Source organism: Calypte anna, chromosome 3 (assembly GCF_003957555.1).
Source record: "Calypte anna isolate BGI_N300 chromosome 3, bCalAnn1_v1.p, whole genome shotgun sequence".
Taxonomy (NCBI): Eukaryota; Metazoa; Chordata; class Aves; order Apodiformes; family Trochilidae; genus Calypte; species Calypte anna.
Window position 1 is genome coordinate 38,279,002 of NC_044246.1, and position 26,881 is coordinate 38,305,882.

Here is a 26,881-nt window from a genome sequence, read left to right on the forward strand (position 1 = left end):
AGGAGCAGAGACAGGCACAAGGCTGGAGCACCACCAGCAGCGTGCAGCATGCTGGATGGAGGCAGAGCTGCTCCGACAGCAACTCAAGGCTTCACAGGACAAGGTGGGTGTCACCCAGGTGGTGGTTGGGAGGCAAGCTGCTGAATGGTCCCTGTGAGGTTGATGTTGCCCTGCCCAGAGCTGTACTGAAGACTTTCCCCAGGTGAAAGAGACTGTCCTCTTCCTCTCCCTCCAACTTAGATGTTTCTGAAGCCGGTTCTGGTGCAGCTTGGGACAGGTTGCTTGCAGCTGCCCCTGAGATATCCCCTTTGTCCTTGTCCTGTGCGGGCTGGCTGGGCAGGGGAGATGGAAGCTGAGTGGAGGTGGCTCACATAGGAATGACAGGAGCTTTGTTTCCTCATGGCTCAGCTGACTAAGAAGCTAGAGGAGTGGCAGGATCAGGTAGGGACTGGGCAGGGATGACCAGCTAGGTAGGCCATATCTGAAGGGAGAAAAATGAGGTGATCAGAGCAGTGGAACAAGGACCTCTAGGACAGAAGAAAGACATTGTGAGAAACTTCCAGACATATTAATATCCCTCTCTTGCCTTCTGCCCTGAGAACAGGCTTAGGGACTGGCTTTGCAGAGTACAGCTTGTTCATGCTAGTCATCCATAGGTAGCCCTAGGGCAAAGCTGGATCAGACTTGCTTCCCAGTACCAGGTTTGCCCTTCATTGGTGGCAGGAAACAGAGGACGTGCTGCTGCCTTGAAGCCCAGCTTGCCTGAGGTGGGTGTATCTAAGCACAAACATAGGTGAGCAGACCCCTCTGCCTTCTGTCACTGCAGTGCTTGGTGCTGGGACTCCCTCCTAGAGCATCCTCTATTCAGCAGCCCCTACTCCTCCCTGCTCAGCAAGTGGGAGTATCTCTTAGCAAGGGTTCCCTATTTCTCCCTGCAGCTCTCACTGCTCTCCATCTCTGGCTTTTTAGGCTGCCCAGCAAGCACCAAAACCATGGTTCTGCTACTCTGCTGTGGTCATGCTGATGTGAGAGCCTAAGCTGAGGGTGCACCACCAGCACCTCTCCCAGCACCTGCAGCATACCCACTGCTAGCACAAAAATGTAACCAGCTATCGGCCTTTCTGTATTACAGCTCTTAGAAGCCAAGGCAAGCCTGAGTCTGGCCCAGACTCAGCATGCTCTGCAGTTGCAGCAGGCCAAGGCCCAGATGAACAGCATGGTGCCAAAGAAACAGTTTGAGCAGGTGCAAACCAGCTTGAGAAAGGAACAGTGCAAGGCTCAGCAGCTCCAGGAAAACATCCACCGGCAGGCTGAGCAGATGTGCAGGCAGCTGCTCAGGACCCAGGTAAGCAAGGAATTGCAGGAACTCAGTCAAGGGTACTTGAGAGGGAGCACTGCCAACCTGGAAGGCAGCTGTGGTCAGAGCCACCAGAGGATTGGGTGAGAGATGCTATGTATCAAGAGCCCATGTGGAAAATGCACTTGATCCTCAAATTCAGCTGTAACTTTCATTACACCTGAACCCAGTCACTGCTGCACACTCAAACAGGAGCCCTTCCCAGTCCAGTTCACCTACCCCAGGCAAGATACCTTGTGTATGGAAGAGCAGGAATTGACTGTGTATGCTCAGGATGGGTAAAAAATGTTTGAGCTCTCTAAATGCAGATGTAGCTTGCACAGAGCTGGGTGGGCAACAAGACGATGTTTTTTTGTTATTTTTCCTTTGTTTCAGGACACTCATTCAATTGAACTAACCTGGAAAAAGAGGGAGCAAATGATAACCTAAGGAATTAACGAGCAGACACAGAAACTGCATCCAAGGAAACTATGTCTTTTCCTTGGCTTTTGAGAGAGGGGAGGCCATTGGCTTGTTTTTCCAGAAAACACTGATGGGCAAGCTGTGCCTTGTCTTAAAACTGGTTGGTTGGTGCTGACCTAGGGAAGGTTGTACTGCTTTAGACACTTGTCCCACTGCTCTTGGCATCCTGCACGACCTCCACTGATCTCTTCATGCTCTCCTTCAGAGACTGTTAAAAGTCTATGAGTGTGAGCCTGAGAAAATGCATGGTCCAGAATTGCCAGGGGCCAGGTGAGTGGCGGGGCAGCTCAACATTAGGCTTTATTGCCCACTGCAGGAGGAACATGAGCATCTGCTGCAGGCAGCTGTAGAACAGGCAGAGGGACTGGAGCACAATCTGAGGAGTGTGGAAGCTGTACTGTCAGAGAGGGCAGCTCAGCTCAAAGATGCCCAGGTGAGTGCAAGAGGGGTGGCAAGTGCTGGGAGTCCTTACCTGGCTGGGACTGCTGTGGGGATGCTGAACCTTAAGCCTCCTGACCCTGCTGTAGGCCCAGCTCTCCAGGAACAAACTATTGATCGAAGACCTCCGTGAGGAGAACAGGAGATTAGCAATGGCCCTGCAGGCAGCTGAGCTGAAGCAGAAGAGCACCGAGGAGAAGAACCAGCTGTTGGAGGAGCAAGCCTCAGCTCTGAAGCAGCTAATTGGAAAAATCACACCAGTGTCTCTGAGTGGGTGATGGGACACCTGCTGCCACTGCCTTGCACCTTCTGGCTGGGGTTTGTCAGGTGAGGAAGGGAAGGTACAGCTGGTTTGGGAAGTCAGCTCCTGGTTTTGGCAGGATTTGACTGGAGAAGCCAGTCCTTTAGTGAAGCTGGTCCTGTGGATAGTTGAATGTTCCTACTGAAAGCACCAGCTTTGGTGCCTTTCACAGTGGCAGAGTGTGCTATTTTAAGTCAGGTCTCTCAGAGCAGCCAACCCTGCACTGTGGCAGTGCCTTGGGTGATGGTGTGGATGCTTCACCTCTGCAGAGGATTGCTGTTGGGGCCATGCTGTTACAGCTGGAAAGCCAGGGCAGGAGGGCTTGCAGGCTAATGTGTCCAGAAGGCTGTGGCATTAAATGTTTGCAATATTACAGCACATTCTGCCATCTCCAGTTTGCTCTGTTTCAGCAGCCTCACCTAACTTGCTTTTTATTCCCTCTACAGCTCCTCCTTTTGGGCTCTAGGAGACTATGGTCCTCCTGAAGCCTGAGCCTAGGATCCAAACAAATTTGTTGCTGGATTGGTGCCTCTGCTGTAGGCAGGACAGGGGGGCTAAGGGAAGATATTTCTTTCAATTTGAGCCTCCAAGGCTTGGGGCAAGGTTGGTGACCCCTACTCAGCAGTGCACTTCTTCAAAGGAGACAAAGAGGTATGGTAAGTGAATTGCATCATCTTGCCTTCCTTGTTGGCTTTCACACACTGGCAGCAAGTATTGCTCTTGCCAAAATAAGTTGTCTAAGAGGCCACAAAGCCAAGTAGTCACATCAACAAGCACCGAATTTATTGATCTGCCCAGGGTGCTACCCTTTGCCTTGTTGTCCTGGTGCCCCTGCCTTACTCTGTGGAAAGCAGAGGGTATTTGCTTGGGGGCTGTGGTTGCCACTATCTGTAAAACAACTTCTAGGATGCTGGGGGCTATGGAGACTACTGTACAGGAAAGACTAGATAAGTCTGACTGGATCAGGGTGGCAAAGCAGAGGCTGGACAAAGACAAGACAAAGAGTGCTTAGAAGTAGCTCAAGCTGTTGTTGGTTCCAAGAAAAAAAAGGGGATAAAGAGGCCATGAGCTAAAACTTAACCACTGCCTTCAAGTACACAGCTGGCCAGGGCAGGAGTTCCCCAGCCCATGGATGGAGGCTGTGACTGAGGACTTCTTGATCTGGGCTGCTCTTTGTGCCCCAGTGGATAACAGCTGAAGCTGTTTCTTTGCCTTGGGGACAATCCTGATGCAAGGGCCATGAGGTAAGCTGTGCTATTACAAGGAAGAACCACAGTCCTGGGCCATGCAAACAGGAGTCCTGTGTGCAGGAACTGTGACATGCTGTGAAGCTTAGAAAAGCAGAGGGGTGTCAGGGAGTGAAAGGGAAAGAACAGAAAGGTTTAGGCTAGCTCAGGGAGGTTCCTTTGATGGGACTCAGAGAGCAATGCTGTAATGCCCAGTCATTTATCTTGGTCTTGTATCCTTAAGTATTTGCTTTTTGGCTCCTGTCAGAGAATGGGGGCTAGGTAAGCCTCTAGTCTGTTTGGAAGTGCCATACCTCAGCCACTACTGAAGAGTGAGCAGCTCCATTAGAAAAACCAGTTCTTCAGCTTTGCTCGTTTTCTGCTAAACAGAGTCTTTAAAAAAACCTGCTGCTGCCTTTCCCACCCCAAATAGTCCATTGGCCCTGCCAGACTGTTGCTCTGGGGAAGGAGACTTTTCATATAGGGATGGGCACAGACCAAGCATGCTGGGAGGCCATGCCTGTGCTCCAGACCACATTGCTCATTGACTCTGGCATCTTAAAAAACATTTCTAGGGCTCTGACAGGAGGCAAGGCTTCATGTCTAACCTTTAAAAGAGCCTCGTGCAGCCTCATCTGGCACTTGAAGCAGCTCCACTGAGACCTAAATAACCAGCTGAGCATCGCTCTTCAGGGTCAAGATGGGTTGGGCCAGAGAGCCAGGTCAGAGTGTTTTAATGAACACAAGATTAACTCTTTGAAAAACACTACATTGAAGGCTGAAGCAGTTTTTTATTTTGCAACCATGGTGCTCTCCTGGCTTCCGGAGTGCAACCGATTGGTCTCACTCCCACATGCAGCGTGAACAAGTAACTGCTGCAAACAAATATGCATTCACAAAACCTGTTTGTAGCTGTAGGGCTTGTAAAAGACCCACGCCCCATGCTCCCCCCTCCTATCCCCCCCACTGTCACCCCTCTGCTATGCTGGATTCCCAGGATTTCTACATTACCAGCATGCACCCTTTTGGCATGAAGAGCTGGCCAGTGTGGTTTGCATACTTTGTATCAGGGCTGATCTTCATGTCAGGTATGAAAAGTCATTAAGAGGAGTAGCAGGGTACCCATTGCAGAAATTGCTGAGGTGTCCAAGTTGTGCACACACACCAGAGGTTCAAGTCCCAGTTTTGGGCAGGCCACCAAGCAAGGCTTGTCCCTCTTGTCCTGCACACTTAGGAGAGGATGTGCTCCAGGACTCCTTGTCTGATTAATTGCTCACATTTCCAGCGGGGTAAAAAGTGCTGCACAGAAACACAGACAAAGCTTTCCTTGAAACCCATACAGACTGGATTTTGTCAATGCACACAACCAGCTCTGGTTGCTGGGTTTTATGCCCACTGCATTGTGTTATAAATCAGGCAGAGCTGAACCACAGTTCTGGACCATGCAGACAGGAATCCTGTGTGCAGGAACTGTGACATGCTGTGGAGCTTAATTAAGCAGGAGGGTGTCAGGGAGTGAAAGGGAAAGAACAGACTACACCACACACTCTTGTCACAGGTACCTGGCTGTTCTTCTTCAACAGGATGGTAGTACCATCATCAATCTCGAATTCTCCATAGTCTTTTAAACACCGCACCTGCAGAAAGCATAGATACAGCTCTCAGATCATCAGATCTCCCATAAAAGGCACTTAGCATCACTGCTGACCTCCAACACATGCCCCAGAACTGTGAGTATGGACACATTTCCATATGCCTGCTGGAGCCTCAGTACAGAGGAAACCTGGAGATGCAGAACTGGAACAATCCCATGGTCTGTGGACTCTATGAGATGTTCTCTTCCTGACTCTGCCTGGAGCAAGAAGCACCAGCAAGCAGCCCAGCCTCTACTCTGCAGAGTAGAGGAAGAGCAGCACAAGAGATGGGGTCTGGGGAGCAGCATTTCCAGAACCATCTCATACACATACTTGGAAATGCCAATTTGCTAACAGTGAAACTGTCTTAAGGAACAGGTTGATTGTTAATATGTGTTTTTTTCAAAAAGAACATCAGAACTGAGAAGTTCAGCTACTGATTTCTTACATGCTTTTTGTTGTATCAATTATATAAAATGTTGTATAGTCTTATCTATCAGAGTCCATTTAAAATAACAACAAACTAGTTAACAATCCTTAACATGGGAACACATTTTCTTGTGCATGAGGGTTGGATAAGTGTCTCTAAAACATCACAAAAACTTCTCACTGGGATTCAGACTACTCCCCCTGCCCAGAATTTCTTGCAGACTAGAATTACCATCTTTCAACATGCTTTAAGCCCTCAACAGAAGACGTAAAACACTGGCAAGCTGAATGTAGAAGTCTGGATCTTGTGACTTTAGAGGCGGTTGAAATTCTCTAGAAAAAAAAAATAAACCACCAATCTTGCACTTACTTCAATGTACAGGCTTTTAGGAGGTTTTATGTCCTGTGTAAGGTCCAGCCCCTCTTCTCCTCCTACTGACCGCATATAGGTAGCCAAAGACTTCTTGTACTGACTGAACCACTCTACCTGTGGACATGAACAGCCATCCCTCAGTCAAAGCCAAACAGCTAATGCTGACAGGTCCTGGATGAGTGAGATCTAGTTTGTGCACTCAGACCACTGTTCCCTAGCATGTCCATGCCAGCCAAAGGTGAACTCAAGCTCCTCTAAAAGGAAAAACTACCCCAGAGGCAGAGCAGCCTGGATTCAGGGTAGGACATGTGCTGCTAGTGTTAGTAGCTCTGTACATGGGTCTAGAGATGGTATTTGAGAGCAGCCTGTGAAAACCCAAGTCTGCTGGCTTTAAGTCTGATCTGGTGAAGACCACCTGATTCTTTAAAGTTCTGTGCATCACGTGCATTCAGTATCCACAAACGATGAATAAACAAATGTGTATGTGCAGAAAGGCGTGTCAGGTGTCATGCTTATAGTGAAAGAGGAGAAGTCTACCCTATTTTGACTCTACTCAGTAGATAACCTATCAGGAGGAATAATGGTCAAGAGTTTCAGACAACTCACTTCCTCAGCAGACATGTGAAACTGGATGGTGTTTGGTAGGACGCTGCCATACTCCCACCTTAGTGCTCGGATCCGCAGCAACCGGTCGTACCTGCGGGGGAAGAAACGCGGGGCGCTTTTCTTTGCTGAGAAGAAAAGCGCTGGCAATATCCCCCGGTAACGCCGATGCCCCCGGTCTGCCTCAAAGCAGGGAGCGAAAACTCGGGTCACTCGTCCTTTGAAGAATGGGATTTTAGGCCTATCTCTAGTAAAACTTTTAAAGAGCAGGAGGAGAGCCTTCTCTTTGTGCCGGCCTCGGGTGGCACCATCAATGGATACACAGAGAGACAGCCCTGCAGCCGCCCTGCTCCCGCACCTCGCAACACCCAACGCTTGGGGACCCTGTCTTTTTGGGGACTGCGCTCCCGGGCCAGCGGGGACAAAGTGGTCACTCCGTGACCCCGACGGGCCGCGGCTGATACCCCGCCTCCCCCGGCCGCACTCACAGGTAGGCCAGGAGGCAGCGCTGGTTTCGGAGCAGGCAGCAGTGCCGAAACCGGATTAGGAAAATCAGGTTCGTCCGCCCCGACTTCGCTTCGGACCTGGAGGAGAAAGAGGCGCGTTACAGAGAGGCGGGACGCCGGCGGGGGCGCCTCCCGGGTTCTGCGGGACTCACACGTCTGCCTGATTCCGCTCGTACAGCTCCCGCATCTCCTCCAGCGCCTGCCGCAGCTCCTCCGCCTACAACGTCGGACAGAAGTTAGGGTGAGCAGGTCGCCACCGGAGCCCGTCCCGTCCCCTCTCCCCCCGGTCCCGCTCACACGGAAGGGCGGGAGGTGCCCGCCGGCCGCGCGGTGCAGTTCCCGCACCAGCCCCACCGCGCGCTCTCCCGCCATGCCACCTCCCGCGCGCGGGAAACCCGGCGGCTCCGCAGCCAATGGCGGTGGGGGCGGGGCCCGGTACACGCGGGAACAGCGCCCCGCCCCTTCCCCCCGACCCCCCCCGGCCCCGCCCACCGGCGTTACCTGCACCGAGCTGCGCCGGGTCTCGGCATCAGGGAGGGGAATCTGCAACCGAGAGCTGCAGAGCCGGGTCGGGTGGCAGAGCCAGAGAAGACCCCGGCACCGGGCACCGCGGGACATCAGGTGAACCCAGCGGTCATGGGAACTCCTTGAGCGCGCCTGGCCCAGGCACTCACCCGAGCACCGGGACCTGTGTCCCAGCCTGGAGATTCCCATGGGACTGGGGAGAGGCAAGTGCCAACCTTGCAGCAGAACAGGACAAGCCCAAGTCATCCCCGCTCTTCATCCACCCCTGACTTGAAGGCTTATGTTGAAATTTCGCTTTTCCTGTTTCTGAATTTTTTTTTTTGCTTCTTACCCCAAGGTAACCCATCTAGCTCAACAGCGACAGGAGCAGCAATTGGAGGGCTCTGCTTGGAGCAGGGTTGCCCCCTGTGCTAGGTCAGGTCTGCTGTGGAGAAGCCCGGTATCCATCCCGATCCCCGAGGGTTGCCTCTTGCATTCCCACGTATCTCCTTTTGGACACTCGGGGCTGTACAAGCCCCTGCAGAAGGACCTCCTGAAATGTGAGCTGTGCCAGCAGAGCCAAGGATGCGGCTGGTTAAAATGAGGTGAACCAGGGTGAGTGGTGTGTCCAGGTGCTCAGAGGAGCCCACAAAAGCTGTGGGGGTCTCTTGCTCTCCTGGCAGATGGGACTGAGCCTGTGACTTCCAGGTAGTACCTTCCAGCAGCAGCAATGAGAGCAGGGAATGGGGGGCAACACCAGACACTTTCGGGGTGACAGAGCCCCTGAGTGGGCAAGGCAAAAGTGAGCATTTTTGCCCTGCACTTCAAAAAACCCCAACCCCGCTCCCCCCTCCCCTAAAGCAGGTCCCTGTAGCAAAACTGGTTTCACCATTCCTCTTTTTGGTCTCTTCTGGGGTGCTGCACAGAACTGTCTCTCTGACAACCTTGAACTACCCCAGCCCTTCCTAGTGCATCTCCTTTTTGCCAGCAGCATCCTTCACACTTGAAGCTTGCCAAAACTGAAGGAAGAAAAAAAAAAAGGCATAGGACATTTTTTAGTACTCAAAAAGGTGATCTGGAAAGGGAATGAATAACCCAGGACCACGGCTTGTCTTGCTCCAGGAATTTACTTTCTTGACTGTGTGTTTCAATAGTTACTAGACATAAAAAATGACCAGCATTTCATATATGCAGTGATGGTAAAAAAATGGACGAGTGGGGAGAGCACAGGGAGGGGCTTTTACACCATGATTGAGACACCTCTGTAGGGCTTTGTATGCCTGAAACATTTATGCTGCTTGTGTTTAGGCTGATGTGGCATCAGTATAACTGAGGACCACAGGGGCTGTGGCTGGTTCAGGCAAGAGTGTTTTAATGCTCCCAAGAGCTGTTTTATTTGGCATTTTAGGCATGGAAGGAAAATGCCCAGAAATACTCGAGTCAGATGAGAGCCAGAGATGGGTTTCTGGGGGTCTGGCCCCCCAATAGACCTTTTTCTTGGCTGCATGGTGCTGCAGCCAAGAGATGCAGCAGTTGTGTCTGAGTGGGACAAAACAGGTGACACAGTAAAGCTGCTGAACCCTGCTACTGGGGGTACTGAGTCAACTCTTGTCCTTGTGCTGCGACTGAAACAGATTTGTTTGTTTCTTTCACTTCAGCAGCGCAGCATCTTTTCCAAAGGATCTGACCTGTAGGTGTCCAGGGGTACTGGTGCCTAGCTGGGGAGCACATTAGGGAGCTGGGGCTGTTCAGCCTGAAGAAGAGGCGGCTCAGGGGAGACCTCATCGCTCTCTACAACTCCCTGAAAGGAGGGTGTAGCCAGGTGGGGGTTGGTCTCTTTTCCCAGACGACATTCAACAAGACAAGAAGGCATGGTATTAAGTTGTGTCAGGAGAAGTTTAGGTTAGATATTAGAAAGAATTTCTTTATGGAGAGGGTGATCCGTCATTGGAATGGGCTGCCCAGGGAAGTAGTGGATTCTCCGTCCCTGGAGATATTTAAAAAGAGACTGGATGTGGCAGTCAGTGCCATGGTCTGGTAACCGCAACGGTGGTTCAAGGGTTGGACTCGATGATCTCTGAGGTCCCTTCCAACCCAGCCAATTCTATGATTCTATGATTCTTTGATTGCTGGAACACATTGCTGTTAGCCAGCCGTGGAGTAACGTGATCCCATGGCTGGGAACCAAAGCTGGAGGAGACCCCGTGCATGGCTTCAGCAGACACTGTAGGAGCAGCCAGCAGGGATTTTGCACAACGCAGCATTGGAAGGGGATGTTGGTCTTCAGAGAGGGGCAGCAGCCATGGAGATAATGAATGGGCAAAGTGCAGTTTTATGACCAAGGTGTCATGGAGGAGGGCAGATGGCATGGTCTTGGGGTGCCTTGTGGGAGGAGAAAAAGTGCCTTGGAGTCAGGATAAATAAGCAGCATCTCACCTCTTGGCTGTCTGGCTGTGGCAGGGACAGTTTTCTTCTCCCTCCCCACTCAGCCCATGACAGGGGAGAGGTGTGGGGCCTCAGGAAGCTGCTGTGGAGTGCCTGGTCCTCAAAGGGCTGTTACTACAGAAGCATCACGCTGGCTTGCCATTAATAATTGTGTTCAGCAGTGATAATGACCCATCTGAGCCAGAAGAGATAATAGCAATAAACATACGTCCCTAATTCCAGTTGTGGCTGCTGAAAATTGGTTGTTGGATCTTTCTGGGGGATAGAAATGTAACTGAGCCTTGATTGAAAAATTCAGGGGAAGCTGCCTTATCTTACTCCTTTGCCAGATTAAAAAAAGCCTCATACATAAAAATAGACAGAATGAATGTAGAATTTACAAACATCTATATTTTGTGTTAGGAAATATGATAAAATTAGGAAAACAGCTGAAGACACTGCTTTATACAACTCTGACTATTTCAGGCAATGAGAGGTTTGCATATCACAGTTTAACAAGATAAAAGGTCTCCCACAGAATACATAGATGACAGACATCTCATCTGAATTTGACATAACACAGCACCAAGTACACATGTAATGTGATGAACAGTGCCAGGTCATTCCCCAGTTAGGTAACATACAACCTCTTGAATAAGGCAATTCAAATATAACTCATAATTCAAATCACAACATACCCAGGCAGCATGCAGGGAAAAGTAATTTATTTTGTATATTCGAATGACACAACTTGCAACATGTTTCCATTTTTATGTAGTTAGCGCAACAGGATATAAACCATTCAAATAATATATATATAGATATATATATATATCTCAAGTCAACAGTTGTCTTTACTGGAATAAAGATTATCTGGTTTTTTTTTTTGTTTGTTTTTTTTTCTGGTAAAAATAAAACTATTTGAATTCACTAATTAACAAAATGCACAGTGATCAGAAACCCAATTCTTCTCACAATTGTCTTCCCTGGCTTGCTAGCACTTCCCTGTGATGCAGCAGCTGGCATAGCCCCAGATTCAGAGAGCTCCTTGTGCAGAGGAACAGAAATTTCACTGGCACGGGGCTCCCTCCGCAGCAAACCGTGCACAGTTCCGTGACATCCGTACTGGATGGATGGAGGTGCCTCTGTCACCCCTCTACCCACCTCATGGCTTGGAAGCTGCATTTCACGACTCTGTTTCTGGGTGCCTGCCTAATAAAGCATTTATTTACACGTGTACCTGACCTTCGGCGAGTCAAGAGCTGAGTTGCACACAGAAACACATTCACTGGAACAGGGCCCTCATTTCTTTATTATTAATTCCTCCAGATCTTTACAATCAAGATATTTCAGAATACTGTGGATCTGCACAGAAACAAAACCAAACCAACCAACCAAAACCAAACCAAAACAAAAAACCAAAAAAAAACCTGAGCCAAAAAATCTCTTTGCTATGGTGGAGCCTAACAAATGTGGCTGAGAATGTATTTTCCACTGCAACAGACTTGGGGATCACAGAAGATTATGAAAGCTTTTCCTAGTATTGAAAAGTTCTTTCAAGAGGAAGGAATGGAGAAGGGAAATAATTTTTTTCCCTGTAAAAAACCAATTAGATTTGTAATTTGTGAGCAGACAAATCTGGGCCGTACACCCCCCCGTTACACTGTGTACCTGCAGGGACTGATCCTCTTGCTGAAGCACTACGTGCCCCTCATTGCTGGCTTTCCCCTGCCCCTGTTCCCATGTGGGGAAGGGACAGACTCAGGTGCCAGCAGGATCACTTCTGCCCCCAGGCTGGTGCTGCTGCAGGTGCCAAAGGGGCTTTGGAGGGGCCCAAACCTTGTCAGGCTGAAGCCCCGCGAAGCCCTCACCGAGGGTTACACGTGTGCCACGGGGCCTATTACAGGCTAATAAAGCTGTTGTGGTTATAAAAAACAAAGAGGCAGAAGTTACCCTCAAGGGGTCCAAATGCCCCAAGCCTGCAAATGGGCTGTCCTGAGGTTTCTCTCCTTCAGGTGAGCTACACAGCAGCAGCAGCTGCTAGAAAATTGTCCTGGGCTTTGAAACGCATCTGTCCGTGAGAGGAACCACAGGAGAAACTGGATTTTCAGAGTAATTGTTACTGGATCTCTTTTGTCACCATTATGAAGCTGTTTTGTGCCTCCCTACTACTCTATCTACTGCTCTGGTTAAAAAAAAAATAAAAATAAAAATAATAATTATTGGCATATTTCTTTGCCCTTAAAGATAAAAAGAAAGCAAATCTTCAAAAGACAGTGGGGAGAAAAGTGCTTTCACAATGACATTCAGAGCAAAAAGAGAAACAACATTTTACAGATCATTAGAGACCTATCTTTGGCAGAATATTTCAAATAAATTATTTTTACAAATATTTTCTGCAGTCGTATATTTATTTTGAATAGTTCACTTTCAGCTATAGGGCTACTGGTTCACTACTCTATTAATAGGAAAACACCACAAATATAAAAATATATGAGCTCAGCACAATTTTTAGGCTACTACAGCTGTCTCCAATGATTTCAAAAGTTGTAGATCAATACCACAGAAAATATGAAACAGGTTTTCTAACAGAGTGTGTCAGGTTAGAAGAGCACAGCTCGTTGCTGCTGTAAAACGTGCTGGGGAGGGCAGCTGGTGCCATTGCGTGGGATCAGCACGGAAAGGAGCCGAAGGAGCTGGATGCTCAGAGCCAGTCTCTGCCACTGCCGGACACCCCCCCATGGGGAATCATCTCTCTCTGACCATATGTCTTAAGAGATGTCATGCTGGCTGGTGGCCGAAGGATTTCCACCCTGGCCAGGAGAGGAGGGAAGTAGGTGGGCAACGCCGGGCTTGCTGCACCCAGAGTTTCTGACAAAGCCATGCCCAGTCCCATGCTTTACCCCCAGGAGGGGGATCAAGTGCAGCTGCTTTTGCCCACCAAGTCGCCTTCTTTCAGCTTTCCATGGGGAAAAGCACCCAGGGAGTTAGGAGCTTTTACCCTTGCACTGTGGCCAGATCCTGCCCTAGGCTTTGGCCAGGACCTCAGTGGGATGGTGACTCTGCTGGTGACCCCGAGTCTGAGTCGTGGTGACTCGAGGAGGTGGCTTGCCTGATCCCAACCTCCCCTCCCAGCATGTGCCACCAAGTCCACTGAACTTTTCGATTTAAATATTTTGCTTTGTTTATACAGCATGTACAGAATATACAGCATCAGATAATTATTTCCCAGTAGACTACAAGTGTCTCCCTAGTTGATCTCTTCTATCAACAAATATATATAAATCGACGGTAGTAAAAGAGTCGTACCAACAAATATTATGGCTTTTCAAATAGTGTAGCTGCATTGTGCCATTGAACTTATGAGGAACCACGAGAGAGACAGAGGGGTGACCCTCAGCTTTGACCCACTGGTGCAGGGGCGTTGCATGGCTGGGGCAGCTCTGGCCCATGGCACCAGGTAGGGTGCAGGCAGCAGACGGAAGATGGGGTTGAGTTGATGACCCATACCCCAGTTTCTACCTCCATACAAGTCAGTTATTCTTCAGACACTCCTTTCACTCCTGGTTTGGAAAAATTTGACTCTGCCCAGATGGGGCTCTGCCTGCCCTACCCCAGATGGAGGGACTGGGAGGTACATCGGAGATCTCTCTCTCTCCCTCTCTCTCTCTCTAGGTCAGGGTTTGCACAGGACATCTCTCTCTGCCTTAGAGTGCTCTGCAGCTGTGAGGGGGAGGACACACAGGATGATGGGTGACGTGGGGGGTGACCATGGTGGGTGGCTGGTCTCACTGGTGCTTCAGGTGCGTCAGGAAGGGTGGACAGTGGCTGCTGTCAGAGGAGAGCAGGAAAGCATGAGCCATTCTTTTGGAGCTGCAAGCACATCAAAAATACCAGAGGGCAACTTTGCCTTGGCAGTGCAATCTCTAGCCACTGCCCTGGCGTGGGGTGCCCGTGAGGCATCTGGGTCATCTGTGCCCCAGCACCTCAAGCCTGCTGCCTGCCATGTCTTGGGGGATGCATTTCCCTTACTTTTTAGGACCAGTGAGCCATTTTGAGTTCTTTCTCTCCTTCATTTTGCTGTTCCAGGGGCATCCAGCATCCCTAGGAAAGGCTGTGCAGGCAGCTGCCAGCTCCCTGCCTGAGTGTTCCTCCACTCCTTACTGGGACAATGGAAGAATTTGCTGATTTGAACCACATCTCTGCCAAGACAGATGCATTTCTGTGTTCTCTCCAGGATCATAGCAACAGCCTATTTTCTGCTCTAGAAAGAGGAGTACCTGCTTTCCCCACACTTCAAGTTAACAGAAATTACTTTTGAGAACTGGAGTGGTCACTCAAGCAGCAAGATAACCAGGCCACTTAATTGCAGTGGAAAATAAGCAATGACTCTAAATTACTGTTAGATTTTGACTAATTCCTACCTCATTTCCCTCTTCTTAAGAATATTATGGACATCCCTGCAGGCCTCTCTGGCTGAAATCAAGGCTGATGCTCACATGAACAAGCATGAACAAGCTTGGGAGAGAGTCCCACAGGGAACCTCCTGTCCTAGAGACTTGTGAGCTTTCCTGCTGACATCTTTGCTCCCTGGCAGTCTGACTGCTGCTTGATGGGAATATCCTGTGGACTGGTTTGCTGTCGCAGAGGGGAGATAGTGCATGGTGTCCTCTGTGTCCTCGTCTTGCTTGATTAACAGTGATGTTTGCACCAGGTGTACCAGAGACTATGGTAGGTATAAAGAGGCCCATCACTGCTTGGTGATGCACTGACTTTGATTTTACAGCCTCATACCATGTCCCTGGAACAGAGATCCTGGATACAGGGAGCTGCATTGTACCAAATACACATTTTGTGGCTTTTACCAGTGTGTATATTTCTTCCAGCAGAAGCTAGGAAGCTTAGGAGAATTCACCAACGTCTTCCCTCCATCCACAAATAAAAGCATTTTGCTGAATTGCTGAACAATGTCCTCAACTAGTAGTCTTGAAATCTGGGTTATTATCCAGAGCTGTGCCTCCTATTGTGTTAGGTAAAAAAGAAGCTTGGAGAAGTGTTGTCAGAAGATGGAGTTGTCATCAGGGAAATACAAGCAACGTTTTCTTTCTTGATAATGTAGTTCTTATAATGTAAAAAGTTATTATCTTTTGCTGTCTAGACCTTCTAGAAATAGTTCCTGTTTCCTGATTAAGGGCAAGACAAACAGTTCTCCTGCATGGCTCGCTGTGTGAGCAGGTTTGCTCAAGTGCTAGGGAGACGAAGGCAGCAACGCGGGGCAAACAAATGAAGACACAACAGGCACTGGTTCGTTTTCATCTGTACAGGGGGAGTTCAGCCAAGGGGCACCTAATCAAAGACCAGGGCAATGCACAGGACTATAGCTGAAAGCAAGGGGCAAGGGAGCCATGTCAGCATTACACTGAGCAAGGAGAAATCATTGTGGCTGTGCATTTCCCCACCTCCCCGGGAGTCACAAAGCCACCAGTTTGCAAAAGCTTTCATTAAGGCTTCCAAATAAGCCCAGCAGCAACCTGAGACACATTCAGACCAGCAGGATCCAATCTATCCTGCACTAGCACAGCAATTCTGCAGTCACTCAGCAATTCTCCATGTTTTTAAGTACCTCTGCAAAGAAGCTCATCTGTCAGAAATTCATGTTTCTGTGAGGAGGAGCCTGACAGGGGCTGTGTCTTGAGGCAGAGCAGCACACACTCCTGGTGATGACAGTGCTATGGACTGCCATGGCAATTTTTGCTGAGAAAGCAGAGCAAGGCTCTGCTCTGTGCAGAGCAAGGCTCCACTCACCTTGCTACCATCTGTGAGGGACTTCTCTGAGTTAGAAATAAAGAAGAAGAAATAAATACAGCCCAACAGAGAGCTCAGGAGATGCAGGGAGAGAGCTCTGTGACAATCCTGTGTCCTGCAAGGACAACCATTGTGTCCTGCAAGGGCCTGGGAGCTCCAAGTGTGGGATAAGCATCCCAAGGCATTGCAACTTGCTTGACTTAAAACTCTACCCATTTTAACTAGGGGCAGGACAGTGTTGTAAGCAGGTGGATAAGTATTGGAGGGTTTAGAGCATCAAGAACAAGCTCCATTTTGAAAGAAAGGAATTGAGGTGGACCATGAATCTTCAAAGCAATTGGTTTGCTCTGGAAGCATAGAGGCAGGGCTGGGGAGTGGGAGGCACCAGATGGGACTGGAGCATCTGTGGGATAATGATGGAAATTCATCAGAAATGTTTAATCTTCTAAAAACTCATGAACAAAGGACAGAAGCACAATAAAAGAAGTTCCTGTGGGTAGTGACTGTAACAGTGCTTGAGTGATGAGCAGAAAGACTTAGCATGCTGGTTTTTTCTTTGCTGTGTGGAAACTTGCATGGTCCATTTCTTGGAGGGGCTCAAGTCCAAGACATCTTCTGGAGTGGTTAAACTTTGCCCTGAGACACAGACAGCAATCCTGATCTAACAAGTATTGCTGTCCAGTCCAGTGAGAGAGGAGAGTTGTCCCACAAAGGAAGAACGCCTGCCTGGAGCCCCAAGTTGGGTTATCACTATCTGCAGATGGCCATTTTGAGGCCTTGTAGATGGCTCAGGATGGATGCTGGAGAACAGCAACATCCAGTCCCATATGCTCCTAGTGGGCTGATGATGCTCCTTCCCATGTCTACCTAGAATCAGGTGCTGTTGATGGTAGGCTGTGTGTGCTGGGAGGGGCAGAGAATCGTCCTAGTGCAGTTCAACAGATCAAGGGCTATTTTGAATCAAGTAGATAATAATACTGCCTGGGGTTGGTGCCTTCAAGCAGCCAAAAAGGCTGGAGGCTGTGCTATATCTGTGCAGAAATCAAGATGTATGTTGGTAGCTATGGCAGCTGCGGCAGGGGGATATGCTGAGGCACTGCCTAAAAAGGGGTTTCCAGGCCTGGGTGGGAGTCCACAGAAGACATCCCACAGGCAGCTTCTGGCTCCACCGCCCAACAACACTCCACAGTGCCTGTTTTGGGAACAGTGTGCACCCCAGTGCCCTCTTTCACACTTCTAGGGAGGGGGGCCCCAAGTTGGCATTCACCTTGAGAGGGTGGAAAGGAGCCAAGATCCCCCAGGAGAGTGATTGAATTACCCTGGGGGCACTGGATGCTCAGGATGCTTCACTCCAGAGAGACAGCAAGAATGTGCAGAGATCCCTTGGATGCTCTAAGTGATGTGCTGTAGACAGCAAGTCCTGATAGTGACAGCAATCTTCTGACTATCTTTGTTGATAACAGCTCCTGCTTGCCCAGGCGGGCCCCTTTCCTTTACAGCATCCCTTTCCTCTGCGTAAGAGTTGTCACTAGCTGGTGAGAGGCTCTTGGCACCTCCAGTTCCAAAAAAAGAAAGGCTCAAGTCCTTAAAAGGTGAGGAATCTCACTGTGTTTATTGTCCCTGGTGCTTTTTGCAAGAATACAGATGCCTCTGGCTGCTTTCCTGAGCAAGCCAGTTTTTTACAAGATGAGCAGGCTTTTCTGTAGCTGGGCTGTTCATGTGTATGCATTTGTGTGGTCAGGCATGCACACTCACAAAGGCCAGAGATCTCTGCAAACATGCTTCCCAGATGGGCCTGCATGCCAGAGCCTATAAAAAAATAATGCAGGGGTTTGTCCTGGAATAACAAGCCTCTGGCATTAAGTATTCCTTCTTTTGTCTCCATCATTTTCTGGCTATGCCCAGTTCTGCCCTTCTGAGAATGCAGCTGAGCCTCCTCCTCAGGTATGTATGTGGCCCCCAGTACTGTTGCACTTGATTATTACCCAAGCATTTAAAAATAGCTCTAAAACTAACACACGGGCTCTGGTTCTCCTGTCCCCACCAGCAGCAGAAATAGCACAGGGAGTTTACAGACTGCATCCCCAACTCAGGACCAGAAAGGGCTCAAAGCCACCCTTTTTTCTTTTGTCCTTTAAAGAAAAAATTATAACGGGGAAGAAGATGCACAAGTGACTCTTGCAATCTCTCTTTGCCCCAGAGCAACCACATGCTGCCTGGATGACACGTGGGTTGTGTGAAGAGGGATTTGCATCTCTGGATGCATCTCTGACATCTCTGGGGGTTTTGCACCTCCTACACTGCCCTGCCAGAGGTGCAGGCAGGCTGTAGCAGGTTGGGATAGGCTCAGCTGGGAGATGCTTCAGGTTTGTGGCTCCTGCTGGCATCAGGAACCTGCAGAGTCCCTGGCTTTTTTGCACTTCTGTGTGTTCAGTTTGTAGCTTGGATTTGCTTCCTCTTCTCTTGGCCCCTGAAGGGCTGAGCATTTGATTTTGCTAAGATGCTCAAGGCTGTCACTGCTCCCTGCACTCCTTCCCTTTGTCCCCAAGTGCTTTGCAGTGGCCTGTTGAGATATTTGGAAGAAGTCTGGCTCTGAATGTCCTTTTGCACCATGCTGCTTCCTTTTCCAGGGAAAGGTTTTTCTTTGGCTAGTGGGGTGATGAGAGGTATTGAGAGCAGATGGACAGAGGCTGAGGGTTCAAAGCACTGTTTCTCACAACTTCCCTGAGCCCAGGGCTTTATCAGAGATGCTCAATGCCCTTCCCTTGCAAGGGAAGATGGGGAGGCTGGCAGGGATGGAGGAGATGGGAGGCACTGGCACCTGATGCGGGACCTAGGGGAGCCAGTTTGCACCCTATGGGGCAGGAGAGCATGAGGACTGGATGCATGTGCTGCACCAGGGGCTGTGCTCCCTCCTGCTGTCCTGGGAGCGTGCAGGTGTCTTGTGAAGGAGGGCACTTTACTGTTTGCCTTTGGAGGGTTTGGTTTAAAGATGATGTTGGTGCAGAGGAGAAAGTCATGACACCCTTGCAAACACAAGTGTGTGGACAGGGCTCAGTGGAATGATCCTGCCCCTCCCTAGCACGGCAACGCAGCAGCCAGGTGAAAGGCTCTCTGCTCATCTGTGGCTCCCCCGTGAACGACTGGGCAAATATATGTCACTCTGCATAAGGTTATTAAAGATGCCAAGAAGCACACACCTGGCAGAGAGTAATTGCATAAACAAGGCTGGTGTTTACTCTGTGATTTAGGCCTTGTCCTAAGCAAGCAAAGCTCCATCGTTCCCTTTGGAAAGCTCTGTGAACGGAGCAGTTATTTACTGCCTGCTAAATGGAGCTGCTACACAAGTCCCGTTTGACTTGTTAATGATTTCAGTGACTGCAATTTATTCTGAAGAAGCAAATGATGAGAGTAAAATACCAACATCACCTTTCAGTAGATGTAATTAGTGGGTCAGGAGACCAGTATTAATTCACTGCCTGGGAAATGCACACAGACATGACTGACTGTGTTTGCCTGGGGCTTGACAAGCGTTGAAGCTTGACTGGCACTCATCCTGGGGGGTGCTGAGCAACCTCAGGGAGAGTGGAGCCAGTGGCAGGGCTGGCAAAACGCAGTTTAGGGTGTGGAGAAGGGTCAGGTTTGCACAACCTGATATCATGTTAAATACTCTTGCTGCCAGGGTGCATTAGTTGCCTGCTCTGCCATACCCCCCTCCTATTGGCAGGTGGGAATTTTACTGCCTCTGTGCCTCTACAGACATGGTCATGCTTCAACAAAGACAACCACCTCCTATCCTCTCTCTTTTTGCTTGGTGGTAGGTTTCTAGGCTGGAGCTGGAAAGCCAGACACTGCTATTGGTACCAGTCGACTGGCTGTGTGGCCCCATCCTGATCCTGTGCAGCAGACAGGCAAGAATGTGGGCAGAAGCACAGGTAGGACCATGGGCAGGATCCCAGGACCATGCACCCCAAACATGCACACCTCACTGGAAGGAGCAGGGAGAGCCCCATCAGATGAAGGCAGCGCTTTTCTGGGACCCATCTCCAGAACTGGTGTTTAGCTCAGAGAGAGGGACCTTGTAAGCATCACAGGAAGAGTTTATTTAAGGACAGCTCAACAGAGGTTGGATGAAAGCCAAGGAGAAGCAACATCCCTGAACATGCAGAGACTTTTCTCCTCCTCAGTTCTGACTGAGTTCTTTTGTGGGTCAAAGGTGACCCACAGCACCTGGACTGGGTGGCACGGGCAGGCAGATGCCCAGAGCAACTCAGTGGTTTGCTCAGTGGTCTCATAGGCTGTCTCAGATCTTTGGAACCCATGGACCCTGTCCTAGTAATGCATCTCTTGCATTACCATTTATCTGGCAGTAAGTTAGCTACTGGCTTAACCTAGCACAAGTCATGAGTCTAGAACAAGAACAGGAGCAGCTGTTTGTAACTACAGTACAGAAGCGGAAAGAGCTTCCGAGTACCTTGGGGCCATGAGCATGGCTCTCCCTGAGTCTGAGGCAAGACAGCACTGAGGGAGACCAAGCAAAGGAGAAACTCCAGGCCCCAGAATGGTTGCACCGCAGCTTTGTCCTTGTGTGGTTTTCTGCATCCCCCTGAGAGCCTGTCGGCTACGAGCCCTGGCTGTACTGCAGCACAACAAGCCCAAGGCACAATGGAGATGGAGCAGGAGGAAAGCCATGAGACCAGGCAAGGGCAGGCATGCAGAGGCACTGTAGCCCTCTGTCAGCAGCAGAAACACAAGGAAGGCAAACTAATGAGTAAAGGAGAGATGGGTACAATGTAAAGGGAGACAACAGGAGGGTAGGGAAGTGTTTTCCACAGAGAATATGCAGGAGCACTATTGGATCCATCAGGAATCATTACAAACTTTATTTGTCTGTGCATTGTGTACCATTGATAAGGACCATCACAATTAGTGGACTCACTGCCTATAGTGGTGGGCAATACACACAAAGAAAAATCAGATGAAACAGATGAAAATGAAATAGTTGTACATAAGGGTAATCATAAACCTGAACATCCTGCCCCTGTGGAACATCCTGTGCCTGTGTTTGATTCTTTCCCCAAAACAACGAGAAAAAGAGAACCCCCAAAACCCATCAAAGGTGGGAAAAAAGCTTGAGAAGAAAAGAAGCACAAAACAACCCACAACTGCGTACTCCTAGAAAAAAAATCTTACAATAGGTTAATTAAAAGTTCCACAGATTCCTCAAAATAATACAAATAACCCCAGTCAATCAGTCATGGTACAAGAGTCAGAAGTGGTTTTCAGCTGGGTGGGGAGAGCTTACCAGTGGATGTGCAGGCTTGCTGTTTGCCTAGCTGGGGCACCAAGAAGCATGGTGAAGGGCACAGGGTAAGAAGACATCTCTCAACAGCAGTGCACAATGTCATCCTGGTGCTGCACCCAGGGGAGCTCTACATCTACACCTCCCCCAGCTCAGCTCACTATCCTGGCCTGCACTGCTGGAGTCAGGGGGTGATGCTGAGTTACACCTCCCTGTCTCATCCTTCCTCATTGATTTCAGATTTGGACAATGCAAAATGTGGCCTTTTTCCTTGGGGGACACTTCTTGGTTATGCTCAGCTGTGTGGGAGATCTTGCTATGGCCATTCAGCCCTTAATGCTGAATTATTCTGCCTCCGAATGGCTGTGGGAAAGGACCAGCTTTGGGAGCTGATCCTGATGGCTTAATGCTTGGAAACAGGGGATACAGGGAATAGTGTGTGGGGGGGGAGGGCTAAGAGGTCTTGAGGCAGCCACTGGCTGCAAAGGCAGAGGCAGGTTGAGGTGCTGGGACCCAACCATAATTGGGCTTGGACACTGCTCACTCCACTCAGGCCCCCTGGGACCTTCTGTAAAACCTCCTGTGGACAGTGGAGCCTTTCACAAGGTCTTCAGCATGTCCTGGACTGGCTGCTGTGGGGGGAATAATGGCGACATGGTTTGGGGTGGGGACGGAGCCTGCAGTCTCTGGGGCGTGGGCTTTCCTCCCCTGAAAACCTGCATCTGTGTGGCTGTTATTGCTTCTTGTGGAGCCACACGTGGAGCAATAAAGGGGGTAGAGCTTCCCCTCCTTTCACCCCCGCTGAGAGGAAACCAAATGGACGAACCAACGAAAACCTATGGCAAAACGCAAACTAACTAAAATAAATAAAAACCAGTGAAAAGAAAACACTTGTATCTGCAATGCTCAACCCACATGGCTGGAAGGACTATCACTATAGGATGCTATATACAGATAGGGTTTGTTTCAATCATGCAAATGTTACAAGTACCACGACAGCATGCCCGAGGAGATGGATGAGGCGGGAAGAAAGCCCCCGCTGCTCCACACAGCCTCGGCTTAGGACACCGGACACGAGGTTGCCTCTGGGCATCCCCAAAGCACGAAGAGGGAAAGGCAAGGGGCTCAAGAAGGGGGTGGGGTGGGGTGGCAGGGGGGGTGGAAATGCTAGTTGTACACACGCCAAAACAAACAAAAAAACCCAAGCCCAAATCAATGACGAAAACGGTTTGTGTTCTATCCTTAGAAAGCTCCCAAATTTCACCTCGTCTTCAGTCCGGTCTCCTGCTTCTCTCCAACAGGGCCAGAGGGGATGTTCCCAAGTGGCAAAGGCAGGCAGATGGTGGTTGGAGATCAGGACCCTTGCTCTCCTCTCCTTCCCTCTCCCACTGCTCTGTTTCTTACCAGCTACTCTGGCCTTCCCCGCACACTGAGGCACCCCGGTTGCCTTCACATCCATCCTCCTGGGGGACCAGTGGGTAGGAGAGAGCGATGGGAAAGGGCTTGGTGGCTTATCAGCTGCTCTTGTTGGTAGAGTTGCAGAGAGGGCCCTGCCGCCGGGCTTCTGGCTGGGGCTGTGGCCCGGGGAGGGGTCCTGCTGGCTTTGGGGTCCTGCCTAGTTCAAAGGATGCTCCAAAGCCGCTTTCCGTCAGCAGGTGTGTGAACATGGCAAATCTCTTTTATTCTTTCTCTGTTCATTATACACAGCATTATATCTATATCTATACCTATATATCACTCTATATAGATACATATAGATATATATATATTTACTATCTCTGATTGTCCCTTTAGAAGCCCTTTATGTGGCAGTAGGCTTCCAGAGATGAGAAGAATATGTACAAGAGCCAGAGGAGGATAAAGAGTGAGGTTGTGAGCAGCTTGGAAGTCCGCGGCCCGCCCAGCTCACCTCCAATCTCAGGTCTCCGCCGGTAGAGCAGCACACCCACACTGATAAAAGCAAAAATGGTGAAGAGGGTGACGGAGAAGGCCAGGGTGCCAGGTGAGACTTGGAAAGCTTGTCCGTGCGCCGCGTGGTAGATGGCTGCAATGGACCAGGCCACTCCGATGCCCAGGAAAACGTTCACGGCATTGCTCCCGGTGACGTTCCCGATGGAGGCATCTGCGTACTGGTCCTGCGTCGCTGCTACTTTGCTGGCAAATGTGTCTGGAAAGGAAAGGTGGAGAGAAACCCTTAGGAAACAGCCAGGTAAGGAGAGAGAGCAGCAAGCTTGGGGTGAAATATCCACGGCATCACTTGGGGAATGAAGCTGGTGGGTAAGGGGACAGGGCACAGACCTTTTTATGAACATTCTCAAGCAAAAGTACTTGTGGCTAGAGTGAAGGAAGGTGCCAGTCTGCGACCAGAAATGCCCAGAAGGGAAATCTCAATGTCCAGAAATATGGTGCTTCCTCCAATATGGCCCCAGATGCCCTAAAGTGCTTCAAGCAAGAGACAGTTCTCGGTACTATACTGTGTTGACCCCTTCTCCCACATCTACTAATTTGTTGACTTGAAAAAGAACAGAGAAGGTTGGAAGTTTTGTGGGAGCCACAGTGGTTTGTTATCTTATCCTTCAGGTCCCCTGAAGTTTTGTATTTGTGTTTCTGCTTGCTTCAATGATGTCTCTCCAAACCCTTCTTCCTCACTGATGTCTTGTGTCTTGTGCAGACCCTGACACTTTGGTAAGTAAGTGATCATCTTTCACCCCTTAGGGAGAAAAATCATGCAGGTGGATGTATGTTTGACTAGGGGCTCCACGAGTCTTATTACTGGTGGCAAAAGAGCTGTGATAAAACTCAGCTGGCCTCTCACATGGCAGATATTGTGATGAGCAGATCAGCATGGTGCTTCTGTGTACCACAGTGAAATGTTGATTTTACATCCAAACCCACTCTGGATCTGCAGGGGGATTATCATCTGGGGTTTGCCCAGGTGAGCACTCTCAGCTAATGATGAGAAAATGAAGCCTTAGCACGCCCACACTCCTACATCACTTTGGGTACAGGCAGCTGAGTTTGGCTCAGAAAAAGAAACTGGTGAGGTCAGTTTTTTTTGTGAGGGGTTTTCTGTGGTTTTTTTTTTGTGAGGGTTTTTTTTTGTGGGTTTTTTGGTGTTGTTTTTTGTTTGTTTGTTTGTTTTTGGTTTTTTAAATCTAGAGTTTCCTTTATGCTCCTTCTCAGAGGGGCTCCAAGGTGAGGTGGTTACACACGGCCCGGCATGAAGACCCATTTCATGTTACAGGGGGGACTGGGCACCCATAAGCACAGACAGAGGGGCCATTTCCAGCAAAGAAATCAGAAGTCTGTCAGGGAAGGAAAAGTATTTTCCCTTATCCTCAGCCTCAGTGACCATGCAGTAATGGGGCTGTGGGACAGTGCTTATGCCTCTGTGGTGCTGCCACTGCAAGAGGAGGGATGGGGCACACCTGAGGCACACTGCTAGTGCTGGATAGTGTGGAAACAAACATGCACGCTTCTGCAAACTTGAGTGGTGCTTTTAATGCAGGAAAAGTCCTTGACAGTCTGGATTTCGCTGCAGGGTTGTCTGATGCCTGTTCACCTCCTGGAACCCTGCACCTTCCCAGTGTGGAGGAGCCCAGCTAACATGACATGGTCTGGGAGCATCTGCTTGTTCAAGAAAGAGTAGTCAAATGTATCATACTGAAAAAAAATTCCTAAATGCCACCATTTTTTGACAAAAGCAGGAGGGAAGATTTTCACTGTCAAGGGTGTGAGACAGCCCTACAAGCCTCACACCTAAAAGTGCCAGAGGCCTAAAAAAATGCTCCTTTTTCTGTTTCTTGCCCAAATCTGTTCTTCCTTTTGGTGCTTCTGCTTCTTTTTAGGGCTCTGATTACACTAGGATCGTTTCAAGATCTTTGAACACCTGAGTTCAAACACTGATTGCTGAAGTCTAAGGGGTGGCAAAGAGGTGTGACAGATTCAAGGGTTGGTGAAAGTTGATTTGGAGTTCTTTGTCTGGGAACCAGGCCATGCTTGGCTGACACAGACCATGGAAGGTGAGTGAAAAGCACGGGCCCCCTCACACATGCTCACATGGGACTTCCCAGAGCAACCACGTGGCTGGAACCATCCTCTTCAGCACACTGGCTCATCCATAAGAGCGGATGACTTTTTGCAGAGCCAGCAGAAAAGGAGGCTGGGTTGCAGCAAGTCAGTGTACATTGGGAGGACAAAGTGGCATGGAGGTATGGAAGCTTGTGTGGTTTTAATCTCCTTGGTCAGTCCCCAGTCTCTGCTGTCTTCTGAGGCTGGGGTACCACTTGATTAGAGACATATCTCCAAAAATCTGTGGGGCTGGGGCCTCCTAGGGGCTCCCCAGGTTGCATTTTGAGCAGCTCCCCCAGCTCAGCAACCTCACCTTGATACAGCTAAACTAAAGCTGAACCTCGTGTCACACAAAGGCGTCCACACTGGGCAAAGCACCCTGACTATCACCTAACTCACCTGGGAGGCAAGGTTAAAGGAGGTTAAAGGAACAGGCTCTCAGAAAGAAACTGCAGGACTGCCCGCACAGGCAGCATTTTAATCAAAGACCAATTTTCTGCTCTGAGAATGGATGCCATGGAGGCTGTCCACAGAAATTTCACCATCTTTTTAAGGGTAAGGTCCTCGAAATAATCTACGGGGGATTGAATCCACATCTTGGTTCAATCTTCCTGGCCCATCAGAGACTGAAAAACAACTTCCACATATACCTCTCCACTCTGTCCCTGGGGGTCCTGCAGAGCAGAACCAAGGACCCTGCTATGTTCAGCTTTCCTAGCCCACACCCAAACCCAGACTGGACAGAGATGGACAATTGCAACAAAACCTGCTGTTGTCCTTACCTGGGACTGATGTTCCCAATGCAACAAACACAACTGCAGTGACTGAGTCCTTCAAGCCAATGGTGCAGCCAAAGTGAGATGCCAGGTCACCGATGAAAGCTGTCAGGAGGCCGATCATGAGGATGGAGACAACAAAGCAAGCCCAGCCATTCCAGTAGTCTGTCGGGGGCACGAAGGCGAAAAGGACCTTCCAGAAGACAGTCAGAAAGTGCATCACGTAGTCGAAGCAAGAGGGCAGCTTCTCCTCCCCACATTCATCGTCATCATCATCTTCCCCTAGAGAAAACCACCAGTGCCTGATTAGACTTGCCCCCTCTGGGGTAGGTTGGGAATAGCTCCTGTGTATACTACAGCTTCCCAAATGCCATCTCTCATGGTTGGGCCCTAGAAGGCCCTGAATTCCAAATATCTTGAAGGCCTTTCTTGACCCCTCCTCACAGCACAGAGACTGTCTAAAAGCATTGGTCTCGAAAAACATGTACTGGAGAAAATGCCAGCACCTCTGGTGCTCTGGTTTTAACCACCAGCTGCTTGCTGGGATTCATCCCCTGCTTAGGAGCCCTTTGCTCAGAAGACATGGGAAGCAACTGGCCTCAGGTTGGCTGGGGGTAATCAGTGCGAGCAAATCCACCAAGGACAATGCATTCCCTCACAGACACTCCCT

At 49.6% G+C, this 26,881-nt stretch overlaps 3 protein-coding genes across 4 annotated transcripts in view; 1 reads left to right on the top strand and 2 right to left on the bottom strand.

Moving 5' to 3' along the window:
- Window positions 1-24: 24 nt before the first annotated feature.
- On the top strand, window positions 25-3,062 carry LOC115598026 (ninein-like protein). The gene is made up of 5 exons (XM_030446998.1): window positions 25-103; window positions 1,133-1,345; window positions 2,136-2,252; window positions 2,347-2,584; window positions 3,005-3,062. Exons 1-4 carry the CDS (start codon window positions 56-58, stop codon window positions 2,533-2,535), a joined length of 567 nt encoding a protein of 188 aa, XP_030302858.1. The 5' UTR covers window positions 25-55; the 3' UTR covers window positions 2,536-2,584; window positions 3,005-3,062.
- A 1,712-nt stretch (window positions 3,063-4,774) lies between these two features.
- Window positions 4,775-7,754, bottom strand: GINS1 (GINS complex subunit 1). The gene is made up of 7 exons (XM_030446997.1): window positions 7,627-7,754; window positions 7,482-7,546; window positions 7,312-7,407; window positions 6,827-6,917; window positions 6,218-6,334; window positions 5,347-5,421; window positions 4,775-5,083 (listed from the first exon to the last, which is right to left on the bottom strand). The coding sequence occupies exons 1-7, from the start codon at window positions 7,699-7,701 to the stop codon at window positions 5,015-5,017; spliced, it is 588 nt and encodes a 195-aa protein (XP_030302857.1). The 5' UTR covers window positions 7,702-7,754; the 3' UTR covers window positions 4,775-5,014.
- A 15,386-nt stretch (window positions 7,755-23,140) lies between these two features.
- SLC8A1 (solute carrier family 8 member A1) overlaps window positions 23,141-26,881 on the bottom strand; it is a 113,919-nt gene continuing 110,178 nt past the window's right edge. Inside the window, exons 10-11 of one of the 2 annotated variants that reach the window (XM_030447218.1) lie at window positions 26,218-26,493; window positions 23,141-23,531 (exon numbers count right to left, since the gene is read on the bottom strand). In XM_030447218.1, the coding sequence (XP_030303078.1) occupies window positions 23,155-23,531; window positions 26,218-26,493 (653 nt within the window). In that variant the 3' untranslated portion in view covers window positions 23,141-23,154. The remainder of the gene's footprint in view (window positions 23,532-26,217; window positions 26,494-26,881) is intronic. The other variant, XM_030447216.1, reaches the window with a different exon arrangement.